The sequence below is a fragment of the Pseudophryne corroboree genome, chromosome 9, assembly GCF_028390025.1.
Source record: "Pseudophryne corroboree isolate aPseCor3 chromosome 9, aPseCor3.hap2, whole genome shotgun sequence".
NCBI classification, from domain to species: domain Eukaryota; kingdom Metazoa; phylum Chordata; class Amphibia; order Anura; family Myobatrachidae; genus Pseudophryne; species Pseudophryne corroboree.
The window spans coordinates 329412693-329427379 of NC_086452.1; the positions used below are offsets into that span (position 1 = coordinate 329412693).

The following is a 14687-nucleotide window of genomic DNA, read 5'->3' on the forward strand; positions in this document are numbered from 1 at the left end:
CTCAGGGCGCCCCCCCCCCCAGCGCCCTGCACCCTCAGTGACCGGAGTGTGAAGTGTGTGAGAGGAGCAATGGCGCACAGCTGCAGTGCTGTGCGCTACCTTGGTGAAGACAGAGTCTTCATGCCGCCGATTTTCCGGACCATCTTCTTGCTTCTGGCTCTGTAAGGGGGACGGCGGCGCGGCTCCGGGACCGAACATCAAGGCTGGGCCTGCGGTCGATCCCTCTGGAGCTAATGGTGTCCAGTAGCCTAAGAAGCCCAATCCGGCTGCAAGCAGGCGAGTTCGCTTCTTCTCCCCTTAGTCCCTCGCTGCAGTGAGCCTGTTGCCAGCAGGTCTCACTGAAAATAAAAAAATCTAAGACTATTACTTTCTAAGAGCTCAGGAGAGCCCCTAGTGTGCATCCAACCTCGGCCGGGCACGAAATCTAACTGAGGCTTGGAGGAGGGTCATAGTGGGAGGAGCCAGTGCACACCCGGTAGTCTAAGATCTTTCTAGAGTGCCCAGCCTCCTTCGGAGCCCGCTATTCCCCATGGTCCTTACGGAGTTCCCAGCATCCACTAGGACGTCAGAGAAATAGAATTTGCCACTTCCAAAAGCCGGCGCTTAATAAATCAAGCCCTCAAAGCTGACTACACTTGACTGTCACTTTACTTTCAGACACATGGGGGTAAATATAATAAGGTCCGAGTTGTTGGAGGTCCGGAATTTCATCCGAGAATGTCCGTATTTTTAAAGCACCAATTATATATAAGGCACAAACAACCTGGTTTTGCCTTGTAAATGATTGCTTCCGGGCCATTCTCAGATGGAATCCTGGACCTCCAGCAACTGTGACCCTGTTACATTTACTCATCTGTGTCTAAGTTGTTTTATCTTTGTCACATTGCACTTGGTTTTGCAACATCTCGTATCCACTAAAGATATACTTCCAAGTTCCAACTGTCCTGCTTTTGCTATTACTGACCCAATTTTGAGGACTGTCCCACCACATTGCATTTTAGATGTTAGTCCTGATTTGCAGGACAGTGGGATATGTTGCACTGCTGCATGCTGTGGGCAAAGGTGCCTGAACGGCGCATAGTGCAAAAAATGTCATGTTTCTGAAGTAAAAAAATTACCACGTTGATTGTGGGCCCCTATGGGTGTCGACCACATCTCTCTCTTGTTTTGGAAACTTCACATATTGTGTGGTTTACTAAAGGTCTTTTACTAATAGCAAAATATGCCTATAGTATCTGCAGTACATTTAGAGGCATGTTTATGAAAAGGTGAAATGCGTAGTTTTACGGGAGAACGTGGATATCTGTTTTTATAATGGAAAACTTTGTTTTCCTTATATAACTCCCATGAGTGTGACTATATGAACATGTATATTATAATCCAAACTGGCTGTGTCTGTGCACCCAATGCTCTGTCAATTATCTAACATTAAGACCAGTGTGTCACTATCTTGGTTTATTTCACTCATGTTCTGAGTAACTACCTGGTGACTTACCTCTGCGACACATCCAGCAGGTAGGGATTCCTGCTTATTCCTGTTTGAGAATCTAACGCACAGACATTATCATCTCAGAGCATGTCAGCTGACTGCATTACTCCAGTTAGAGTGCTTCTCACACCAGCTGACATCAGCAACCAATCAGTGACCTGCAAATCCTTTGTAAGGACTGGGCTGACAGCCAGCCCAAGCCGAAGCAATAAGTCTCAACCTGACTAGTAAGCTCCAGCTTGCATCCAATCATTCTGCTTATTCTGGCTCCTGTCCAGTGGCGGCTCCAGAGGTGGGGCTTATAGTAGACTTCAGTTCCATTGTTTCTGCATTTCTGGAATCCATGCCTGGAAAGCTTTCCCATCACTAACTGCTGAGTTCCATTGAGCTGAGCTCCTGTTAAACAAACTACAATATACTTGTAACCAGTCTGCAGCAGTCTACAGCTTGTGTCTTGTCATTTTCTCAGTCTATTGGGCTAATCACGCACCTGTGAGTGCCACCTGAGCATTCAGTGTGATGATTTGTAAGTGCACAGTGCTTCCACTAGCTACTGTTACGATCCTGATGCTCAGGACAGGGGAGATCTTATGTAGTGAGTCCTGAGCACCAAGACGGAATGCTGGGATTGGGAAATGGGAAGGAAATAGCCCCTAGCACCCTACCTCCGTTGTCTTACCCGTGTTATCAATTCACGCCTGAACGACTATGGTTTCTTGGGCCCATGGCAGCCGCGTTTGAAGGGCGGATTAGGTCTGCCCAACTCCGATGCCCCCTCAGGTCTTAAAGAGAGACAAGGCGTGAACTGAGACAGGGTAATAACAAGGGGACCTCTAACTGAAACAAACCCGCTAGGGGCTATAAACTACCTAAAAACTAAACGTATGTGCGGCACGCCGCCAAAGGAAAAGAACTACAAAGAAACCACTGTCCACTCCCCTACACGGCACCGCCGAGTTCCGGGGAGGACAGTGAAAGCGGAAACCTCCCCAAATGCACCAATTCACAGTAAAGTAAACACTAAGCGGCATAGGCCGCAACACGCGGCAGAAGCCGCTACTCACGAAACCGGGCGAGAACCCCAGATGACAAACAGGTTCGCAAGGACTAGAAGGATTCCCAGGACCGGCTTCGGACCTCCAAAGTACCAAAGGGCAGAGAGCAAGATCCACCAAACACGGCTGACAGGAACAGAGTTCTGCAAGGCAGGAACAGCATACAAGAAGCTATCACCGGCGGGGCTGCAGTGTGCTGGCTCACATAAAAAGGCCCTGCTGGCCAATAACAGGAGGGCCAGCAGGACCAGCCCCCAGACCCTAATTACTAGTTGCCGTGCAGCTACCCTGCTGCACGAGCAACCTAATTAACTATTCTTAGCAACGGGGAACGCGGTCCACCTGTGGCGTCCCCGTTGCTATGCACCCGGCGGCCCTGCACGCACGGCGTCCTGCGTTGCCAGGGACCCTGCGGCTATCGTGCGCACGGCGTCCTGGCGTTGCTAGGCGCCGTGCGGGGGACAGGGAAGGAGAGAGGCGCGGCGGCCGTGACCGCTGCTCAGTCAGGGCACGGCAGAAGACCGCCGCGCCTAACAGCTACTGGTTAAGCAAACTGCATTCTGATGCAAGAAATCCTCGGTCCTGGTCTTCAATTAACCGTTGAATCCTTAGGGGTCTATTCATGAAGCAGTGGAAAGTGTGGAGAAGTGAGCCAGTGGAGAAGTTGCCCATGGCAACCAATCAGCATTGAAGTAACATTTAGAATTTGCATAATCTGCAATTGTACGGAGCAGCTGATTGGTTGCCATGTGCAACTTCACCACAGGCTCACTTCTCCACTCTTTTCCCTGCTTCATGAATAGATCCCTTAGTGAGCAAGTACATTATCCTGAGTGTACATTTCCCGGCTCTTTGTCTAGGGAACCTGCATCCTGTATTACAGACTCTATCTCCCAGAATCCAAAGACTGTTTCCTGTCACAAACTTCAGTGTTCCACTCAGCTCAGCTTCTGTTAACCCAGCTACAGCGCTGCCTCCTTGGTGAACTACTGGTCCCAACCAGTAACTGGTATTACAGTGCCTTCAGCTACAGTACAATCTCCTTGGTCCAGCCAGCAACCAGTACAACTCTGTGTTATCAGTCACAGCATTGCTGATTACTGATTCCAGCCAATGTCATTAAGAACTATCTTAGTGGTATACCCAGTGTAGGATAGGGGCATGAAGTGGTAGGGGGTCTATGTTTAGGGGTGTGACCAGTCTCCAGAGGGGGTGTGGCTAGCTGCCACAGAGGTTTGGCTAACCATTAGAGAATGCATGATCTGAGACCCTTCATAAATATAGTAAATACCTCTAGTGCATGCATGATAATGTACCAGATTAATAACAGTACTGCACTGTAGAAAATACACCACAGTCCTGTGCAGTACAGCGTAACTTATGTGCAGTGTATAATTCAAGTGCACAGTCTGGAACCTGTATACTGTATGTCAGGGATGTGCAGTGAGTAAAATGGCTCAGGAGGCACTGGCTAGCACCAGAGCTAGATTTACACGCAATATATGAGCCAAAGGGTACATCTGGGCATTATACACAGGTGCAGCAGTATAAACTCCTGGAAGTTTGCTGAGTTTTGATCAGAGATGTGCGGACTTTTTACTCCTCCAAACTTGTGGCTCTAAAAATGATTAGAATAATGGAAAGAAGATATTTCAAACAAATTCTTTGTGTTTTTCATATACTTTATACAGTCAAAACTCTGTCACAAACATTTGTGTAATGGAAAGGCTCTGCCTCACCCCACTGCATGTCACTGCTGTCTGTCTATCTGTCTGTCTGTCTGTTTAATCTTTATATATACAGTGCCTTGCTAAAGTATTCACCCTAAAGTTTTCATGTTTTGTTGCCTCACAACCTGGAATTAAAATGGATTGTTTGAAGGTTTGCATCATTTCATTCATAGAACATGCCTACAACTTTGAAGATGCATAACTATTTACCCCCCTAAAGTCAGTACTTTGTATAGCCACCTTTTGCGGCAATTACAGCTGCAAGTCGCTTTGGATAAGTCTCTATGAGCTTGCCACATCTTGCCACTGGGATTTTTGCCCATTCCTCAAGGCAAAACTGCTCCAGCACCTTCATGTTGGATGGTTTCCACTTGTGAACACCAATCTTCAAGTTTGACCACAGATTCTCAATTGGATTGAGATCTGGGCTTTGACTAAGCCATTCCAACACATTTAAATGTTCCCCTTAAATCACTCAAGTGTTGCTTTAGCAGTATGCTTCGGGTCATTGTCCTGCTGGAAGGTGAACCACCGTCCCAGTCTCAAATCACAGGCAGTCTGAAACAGGTTTTGCTCAAGAATAGCCCTGTATTTAGCACCATCCATCTTTCCCTCAACTCAAAACAGTTTCCCAGTCCCTGCTGCTGAAAAACATCCTGACAGCATGATGCTGCCACCACCATGTTTCACTGTGGGGATGGTGTTCTTAGGGTGATGGAATGTGTGGGCTTTGCACCAGACATAGCGTTTTCCATGGTGGCACCTTCCTCCATACATTTGGGGAGTCGTCCACATGCCTTCTGGCAAACTCAAAACGTGCCTTCTTCTTTTTTACACTAAGTAATGGCTTTTTTCTGGCCACTCTTCCATAAAGCCCAGCTCTGTGGAGTGTACGGCTTATTGTGGTCACATGCGCAGATACACCAGTCTCTGCTGTGGAACTCTGCAGCTCCTTCACGTTTACCTTTGGTCTCTGTGCTGCCTGTCTGATTAATGCCCTCCTTGCCCGGTATGTGAGTTTTGGTGGCTGGCCCTCTCTTGGCAGGTTTGTTGTGGTACCCTGTTCTTTCCATTTGAAGATGATGGATTTGACGGTGCTCCAGGGGATCATCAAAGATTTGGATATTTTTTTATAACCCAACCATGATTTGTACTTCTCAACAACTTTGTCCCTGACTTGTTTGGAGAGCTCCTTGGTCTTCATGGTGTGATGCTTCTTGCTTAGTGGTGTTGCAGCCTCTGGGGCCTTTCAGAAAAGGTGTGTTTATACTGATAGATCATGTGACACTTAGATTGCACACAGGTGGACTTCATTTCACTAATTATGTGACTTCTGAAGGTAATTGGTTGCACCAGAACTTTTGAAGGGCTTCATAGCAAAGGGGGTGAATACATATGCACATGCCAATTTTCAAATTTTTATGTATAAAAATTCTTTATATGATTTTTTTCTCATTTCACTTCACCAACTTAGACTATTATGTGCATATCCATCACATAAAATTCAGATAAAAAAAATTAAATTACAGGTTGTAATGTAACAAAATAGGTAAAAGCCAAGGGGGGTGAAAACTTTAGCTATGTATGTATGTATGTATGTATGTGTGTATATATATATATATATATATATATATATATATATATAATATATAGTAAGAAAGTACAGTTTGTTAAAGGCCCCCTTGTATATATGTGTATGATAAAACTATTATATTACAGACTAATAATATGGCTCTTTATATGCTGGGTATGATTTATGATTATATGGTGTCTTCAAGCACTGGGGGAGAGTGGGCAGTAGAGAAGCTTCTAGCAGCCAGGCACGAGGGGCCCCGGGGAACTGAAAAAAAGACCGTTGGGAGCTCGAGTAACTAACGGACGGCAGTAGAGAGGACCAGCCAGAAGAGAGATCGAGTGAGGACGGTACGGGAATTGTAAGCCGGAGCTGCCGTCGACTAGGAGAACCACAATCACGCGCCTGGGGAGAGAGATACTTTACCCACACCGAAGTGAATAGCAGACAGCCAGCGGGTATCGTAGCGGCTTCCAGGACAGCGTTGAGTAGGGAGATCCGGGACGGAGGCTCTGACCGCTGATCTACCCACCGCATCGAAGCGACAGCAGCGCTACCCAAGGCCTCCCAGTAGGAGGAGACCAGATCCGACACCGCCTCTTGGTTTGCATACCTAAAGCACCGACAGAGCCGCAGTTGGGGGACCCGCCTGGGGGAGTGGTATCCAGCTTAAAGAACCACCTCCCTGGTCTTCAGTGTCTACCACAGGGAAGACTGTGACAATGGAAACGTGAGTGATAAACACCTATACTTTACACTAGAGGGATAGAGGAGTTAACCCCCTTATTAGAGAGCAGTACAAGCTGAACATATATATAATTGATGGGGAGAGACTAGTGAAACAATTCCCTGCAATCACTGTGACACCAGAGACAATTCCCCGTAATCACTGTGACACAGCAAATGCGGAAGATTTATATTTCCCCGGCTCTCATGTTTGTATGCCGCAGACTCTGACCATTAACTCAAGGCTGCCCAGAGGGAGGAGTTAGGCCTATGGACTTATCCCCGATAACAGGGAATAACATTTAATGGACAGTAGTCATCTGCGGAAGATTCAGGTCTCTCAACTAAATCAGCCCAGGTATAGTGTCCTCACAAGGCCTTATATAGCCGGTAGTGGGGCCCTCCACCTATCAGAGGTCAGCTACAAGGGAATTATACGGTACAATCCAACCGGGACTGGTAGACATAATTCATTGGAGAACCAACCTACCCCGCGTTAGGGGATTTATCAGTGGATAGCAAGCTCCACGCATAGTATCTATCTATAATATAGTATCAAGGGCCCCAACAGTGCACCAACGAGTTATTCATCTCAATACCCAACTAAAACTTTACTAGGGACTTAATATACGTCGCTGAGACTAGTACGACTATTAATAGATCTATAGAGAAAGAGCTATGAGTTCTTAATGAAATTTAGTTTTTATTTAACAAACCGGTATATTTTTTTTGTATATGCATGAAGTTAATATTGTATAGAGGGAAGGGTAGCTTATATTATAGTACAGTATCGTTGTCTGCTTAATTATTATACATTGAGATTATTATTATTATTATACATTGAGAAGCAAGGTACTCTATTTGTGATTCACTCTTACCTGAAATATAAAATTGTGATATTCTGCAGTATAACAAAAACAAACAAAATACTTACCTGTGTATTGAAGTTCCAGTCCAGAAGTCTCCGACGGGTCTAAAAAACAACACCAAGTGTGTAAAGGTTAGTGTTATATGGAATATTCACCCAAGGGGTAACATTAATTACTCTTTTAAGGCTTTCCCAAGCAAGCCAGGGATTTACTAACGCTTGGGTGGAGGCACTCCTAACTTATTACATAGTAACCAGACAATCTCAGGGATTGGAGGATAAGATAGGGTTACATGTGGAGGCATTGCTGAGATCCTCCTTTTACGGTTGTCTCCTGTTTATGAAAACTACGGAAGTAAATATTGTCAGTATGGAATTCATTACCAAAGCTGATATTGGGCGATGGTGCTGCGAGAAAGGGGTGGATACCCATTACTGTTTTGGGTTAAAGGGAAACCTGGTAACTGTAACAGATGATGGGCTGTTGAAGACTGTGGGGTCTTTATGTGGTGTACATCAACCCTGTATTGTAGATAAGTGGAAAGGGCCTTATGGGGATGTTTGTGCTGCCCTCATTAATAATAAAGAGCCATTAGATCGAACACTCATACCAAGTATGATATTATTGGAAGGGACAATGGGAAGGAAAGTTCAAATAGTGTGGCCGGAAGAAAGGAATGAAGAGGAGGTGACAGAAGCAGCCCAAGGGGAGGACTCGGAGGGTATGGGAATGGGGGAACCTGTGTCGGGGGGTTGTTTTCATACTACTGGACGGGAGGTGGATCCTCCTGCTACTACCCCGAAGGTTCTTCCTGAAACTCAAGCAGATAATGTTGTGGATAAAGTGGTTAGTCACCTTGAAAGGTGGCATTATGAAGATGGATACCGTCGATTAAGAATTTTTTCAGGAATCATTCCTGTTCCGGCTGGTGAAGAAACATATGAGATGTGGCGTGAAGCTGCCGTACAACATTCAGAAGAATGGCAATGTCCCGAACATATACAACGACAACGGGTGGTCAAGAATTTACGGGGACCTGCCATGGGGGTGATTCAGGCAACACGCCGAAGTAACCCTACCGCCACATTAAGAGAATACTTAGAAGCATTGGACTTTTCCTTTGGAACATTAGAGGATAAGGGAGACCTGATGGCCCGATTGAATAGCACTTATCAAGATCATGGCGAGACCCTAACCCATTACATATACCGCGTCGACCGGTTAATATACAAGATCGTGGATAGAGGGGGTTTTAGTCCGGATATAGTAAATGAGAAGAGACTAAAGCAAGTGTTGATAGGGGCCCTGACCAATAACCCGGTCGCCCAACGTCTAAGATGCACCATGACTACTGCAAAACCCCCCACATTGACCGAGTTGGTTAAAGAAGTAAAACTAGAAGAGGTACAAATCGAGAACCGTGAAAAGTCTATCAGGAAAGTTAAAGTGGTGCTGCCCACTACAGATACCATCCCTCCTCCTATGGATGATAGACTGGTAAAACTAATTGAAGAACAAAACAAGAAGATTGACCAATTGATTGCTTTACAGACTCAACAGCCACTGGGAATGAATAGAACTTCTGGATGGGGTCGAGGAATTAACAGGAGAGGTGAATCTCGAGCAAATACAGAGTGTTACAGCTGTGGACAGTTAGGGCATCGGTCATTTGAATGTCCCATAAACCGAAATGAACCAAGAGGAAGTAACCCCAAAAATAGGAGGAGAGCGTCAATGGGGTAAAACGAGAACGGGAGCCCTGTGGACCCCTCACAGGCTCCCCGATCAAAAAGGTTCAGGCCATGGGGAGTGCCCAGTGGTCCCATAATCTTTCAGATAATTTACTGGGACATGCACCACTAACGAGGGCCATAATTAATGGACATGACTGTACCATTTTAATGGATTGTGGTTCTCAAGTATCCATTGTCTTTGAGTCATGGTATAATGAACATCTTTCTGATATTCCCATTCATCCCCTCAGCGGACTCACTATCTGGGGATTGAGTGAGCAGCGGTATCCTTATTTAGGGTATATCAACACACCGATTACTTTTGAACCAGGCTTGAGCTCGCACAATGAGACTGTCCCGTTAATAGCACTAGTGACAATGCTAAATTCCTTTGTCGTATAACAACCCTTTATGAAGCTAAGAACACTGTACGCTGTTTACTTAAGAAGTACCGTAATGGTACGCTAGTTGCGTAACGATCGCTCAGCCGTAGGCGAGACGCTCAAGCGTCACGTTCGCTCACGGCCCAGCGATCACAGGACACGTTATTGGTTATGTCTAGGGTAATGATTCGCTATGGCGTAGCTTACGCTCGAGACCACGAGGAGGTCACCAGCGATGCAGACGCTCACAACACTATACCTTTATGATAAAACCTTATACCAATGAAATACACTGAATACCTTAATGTGAGTACAGGGTGTAAGTGCAACCTTGTGTAACCTGACTAACTACAAAGCTGCTTGAGCGTCACCGACACTCAAGTGAACACTTAACACTATAGGAAATACACAGATGCTGGTTTAGGTTCCAAAGCCTATTAACTGTATTATATCTAATATACTTGTAAAAGGGGATAACAGTACAAATGATACACTACAATATAACAGAGACTTCCTAACCACAGAACTAAACAATAAATACAAAAAGACAATACTACACTGACCTAAATGCAATACAATACAATACTATTTAATACAATACAATACTAGCCTAGTCTAGGGGAGATATGAGAGAACAGGACAGAGAGAGAGAGAGCGAGAGAGAGAGAGAGAGAGAGATTGGCTCACAGAAAGACAATGATAACGGAGAGAAACTTACGCACAAAGGGTATGATCGCCTGCGCCTCGATATCCAGCTCCCGGCTATCAGCAGATAACCGTTGATGAGAGAGTGAGAGCTGGATGTGATCGGCCTGCCTATTTATGCCCCACACACAATGCAATCTCTTGGTCCTACAATCCCATTGTCCATTGGCCGAAGGAATTCGGCCCTGCATCATAACAAAAGGTCATAGGGTGATTCATACAGGTGGGCTGTGACGATTTCCAACAGCTCAGGTGGGTGGGAAACTGGGTTTCCCGCCGCATACCTGAGTGTGTGTAATTAATAGAAATGGACATAAACTTCTTATGTCCATAACTATTCGCACGAGCGATTAATACGCTCCAAACCAACACCGGAATATTGCTAATTAAATACTCTTCCGATGGGTACCAAACACTGCTGTATGATTCCTGTTAGACCCTTCGTACGATATAAAGAGGGATTCCTCAGCTCTGGGACATTGTATTTTAACCAAACTTTCAGAATCTATCAAAGGGACCATGATCTATAAACTACATTAATTGTGAAAATATGTAACGAATGAGTCGCACGCTACGACTATATAAACTCTACCGTAAATGCGCATACCGCGCCTGCGAGTGCACGCTATTGCGGGTATGCGCCTCCACGGGAGAGCGTACGCACGCGCAGCGCGGACCAGTGTGCGGTGCAAATATGGCAACGTGCATTGAGACATTTTTCTGACTTTGACAGTCCACCCTTTGGCAGTCAATAATAACTGCCACAAAACATTTAAGGAGAAAAATGTAAGTCAGGGGTTAATTGATTTCCATGGTTGGGTAGGGGAGGAGAGAGGAGAAGGTGTGAAGATGGTATGACCTAGTGAGATAGCAGAAGCATGTGTGTATGAATCCATGTTTGGGGGGTCATGTATCATCGTGCCGTACGTGTTGTAAATCAAGCTTCGAGGTATTGCGAAGTATACATTTGAATTCCTTCTTATCCTGTGGTACAGGTCTGTGGATGGGCTGTCAAACTCTACCGAGCTCATTTCGGCTGTGGTTGTAACAAAATGGGGATGCACATTTTAGTTGATGATACATGAATGGGGGAGGTATGTGGTTGCTGATATCTGTGCCTGTATTCCCTATCGTCTATGTGTGTCGTTACCTGAGGGTTGTAGAGATGAAGATAAAGAACACTTACGAAAAATGCAATGATATTCTATGTCAGGGAAATGTACATCTGTCGTCGAAGTTGTTTTCGGTATCTGTTGAGAGTCGTCTTCTTTGCGCTGTTTTGCTCCTTAGGCATGAGCAACAAGCTTTGTCAGTGCCATCAGATTTACAAAAATGTTGGGCTAGCGTGAGTTTAAAAATACTAGGGAAACTGGGGATCCATGGCAAAGTTCATCAAGTGTCCATATTTAAAGTTGTCAAATCTTCTTCTTTGGTCAATCCGTTGTCTGTATACATCTCGTCTCGTCAGTTTCCTCGTCCAAGGGGGTCTTTGTATCTTGGAGAAAAGCAGAAAAACAGGTGAAAGAAACGGACCGTATAATCGCATTTTCATCACATCCTGGTTTCTATCATTGGGTCATAAATCAAATCCAGGTTAATTACGGTTTCCTCACTCCTCAAGCTCATCACTTTTGTACTTTGTTTGCACCTCATTAAAGCCTGCCCGCATCTAAATATCAATCCAATCGATATAACGACACCCAAGATACATAGTAGAAACTTTCCAACATCCATTATGACTCCTTGAGCCCATTCTCCCAAACCGGAGAACCAATTTCGCGGGTTCAACCATGACACCCAACTAGTCAGCTCATTACCTACAGCAGCAAGGGTGAGATTGTGTTTTCGACGAAATTCCCACTTCAATTGGAGAATATCGTCCATCTTTTGGTCTATGACCTCTACCGGATCCTCGGTGCTATTCGTGATGTACGTGCAACACTTTATGCCGTACTGTGTTGCCAATGTAACACAATATCCGCCTGTTACTGCTGTAAGATAATTAAGAACCATCCTATGCTGAACTAGTTCTGTTTTATAAGCTTGAAGTTCTCTTCCAGTGTATCTAAACGTGTCATCATACATTTCAGTGATATTATCTAACAAATTGGCGAGTGCGGAAATGTATCTATAATTCATCACACCTCGAGCGGTACGAGTGAAATCTAACGCTACCAGAACCTGAATCCCGGTGGATTCATGGATAAGATCAGAGGCCGGATGCTCTAACCTTTCTGACAGTTGTCTTTTAACTCGGTGCTCGTAATGAGTGTGAGTATAAGGAGCTTGGGCACCACGGTGTATGTCCTTCATTTTGTCATGTGTAACAGTCATCACTTCAGGCAATACTTTTCCAATATAACACAATCCTTCAGAGTTTGGGGCAAGCCACTTGTACGCCTTTCTCCCGCATATGAAATATGCATCATCGGGGAGAACATATGGGACGGAGAAGGACATGACCATGTTACAAACCTTCCAGGTGAAATCTCCTGACCCTAATTCTTCCATCTGCTTAATGCACGTATCAGTTTGTACGATATGTGCACAGTATCCTGGTGATACCTCTCCAACTCTAGTAATCCTATTTCCTAAGGTATATCGATACCGGAAAGATTTTCCTCTACTGGCTATGTGGCGTACGAGCTCTGTATCTGTAGGCATTCTATCTGCTCTGTGTGAAAAGGTCATGGTAAGGTTGCTCCATGACACTTCCCAATTTCCCGGTTTTCTGGGATTGGAGATGTTAAAACATAAGAGGGACCTATCCACATGGTATTGGTGGAGCTTCAAACTAGGAGGGCTGGAGATATTAAACCTCCGGTCCACCGGTCTCCCACCACTTAGCTCAAGTACCTCCCCTAACGTTAAAGGAAATGGTACTAGCCCTGATTTGCTGTGACCCTGAGGTACTTGAGAGCATACCCAACAATCTGTTTGGTTTAACACGTTACCCACTAAGGAGTGATAGTCACTCAATGGATGCCGGTCGATATGGATATTAAAACTAGATTGGCATTTCTTTATGCATCCATCTTCAACCAGATTATCACAGAGCCTACAGATACAATTTTCTTCAGCTAACAATCCATCACAATTTCTTCTATCGGATCGTTTTCTGATACTTGCCTTTGCTTGTTGGTTTGGTTGATCTTGGAAAACTACGCCTCCATCATCATAATCGGAACCCATTCCAGAACCTCTTTCGACCTCTATGGTACTCTCGCCGGAACAGACTGCTCTGGTCAACATCATGGTTAACATCAAAATCCGGATCACAGTCTCTTGGGGCAAGTCCATCTTTGAGGAGGAAATAGAGAAGAATGAGAAGGGGGAAAAAGAAATTTTAAGGGAGAGGGGCTGGGAAGTGGAGAAAAAACAATAAAAGGGAGAAGGGAGTCGACAACTGTTTTCGGTCTTCAAGGCTCAGGTGCCGCCTCAGTCCTCCTGGAACAGACACTCTAGTGATACAACCTCTACCGTCTGTTCCTTATCACGGGACTTCTCTGGATCAGCAACCTTTTTGCAGTGGGATGAATGGACCCAAGTCTCTCTCTCAGCAACCTTCAATGCTGTGGTGCTAGTCAATAAGACCTGGTATGGTCCTTCCCATCTATCAATAAGACAACCTGAGCGTAGAAAATTTCGTATCATTACATAATCCCCAGGTTCAATGTCATGACAATTACTATCTGGTAAATCAGGAATCACCAACTTCAGATTATCATTTTGATTCCTCAACTGCTTACTCATGTTAATTAAGTATTTTACAGTTACTTCATTGTTACATTTCAAATCATCCTGAGGGTTAATCATGACATGCGGTTGTCGACCAAACAAGATTTCAAAAGGGGACAGATTAAGAGGGGACCTGGGAGTGGTTCTGATGCTATACAAAACAATGGGTAAAGCTTCTGGCCACGTCAATCCTGTCTCTGCCATTACTTTACTCAATTTATTTTTAATAGTGCTGTTCACTCTTTCGACCTTCGCACTCGCCTGTGGACGGTACGGAGTGTGCAGCTTGCTATCAATACCCATCAATTTACACATTCCTTGAAAGACATCACCTGTAAAATGGGTACCCCTATCACTTTCAATGATTCTAGGGATACCATATCTACATACAAATTCCTGCACAATTTTCTTAGCTGTAAACATAGCGGTATTTGTAGCTGCTGGAAAAGCCTCGACCCAATTCGAGAAAACATCTATACAAACAAGTACATATTTCAAATTTCGACATGGGGGCAATTGAATGAAGTCAATTTGTATTACCTGGAAAGGGCCGCCGGCAGGTGGGATATGGGATGGTTCTGTAGGTATTGCTTTTCCAATATTCTTTCTCAGACAGGTAAGGCATGACATTGCTCTTTTACCCGCATGAGAGGAGAATCCTGGGGCGCACCAGTATGCTCTTACCA

At 44.9% G+C, this 14687-nt stretch overlaps 2 protein-coding genes across 5 annotated transcripts in view; both read left to right on the plus strand.

The window, feature by feature from the left end:
• KCNJ4 (potassium inwardly rectifying channel subfamily J member 4) overlaps positions 1-14687 on the plus strand; it is a 189760-nt gene that overhangs the window by 135931 nt on the left and 39142 nt on the right. The window lies entirely within an intron of this gene.
• On the plus strand, positions 7812-9185 carry LOC134958814 (paraneoplastic antigen Ma2-like). The gene has a single exon (XM_063941533.1). It carries the CDS (start codon positions 7812-7814, stop codon positions 9183-9185), a length of 1374 nt encoding a protein of 457 aa, XP_063797603.1.

Excerpts from the sequence above, each read along its gene's own strand:
- LOC134958814 (XM_063941533.1), top strand. The coding sequence starts at position 7,812 with ATGGAATTCATTACCAAAGCTGATATTGGGCGATGGTGCTGCGAGAAA.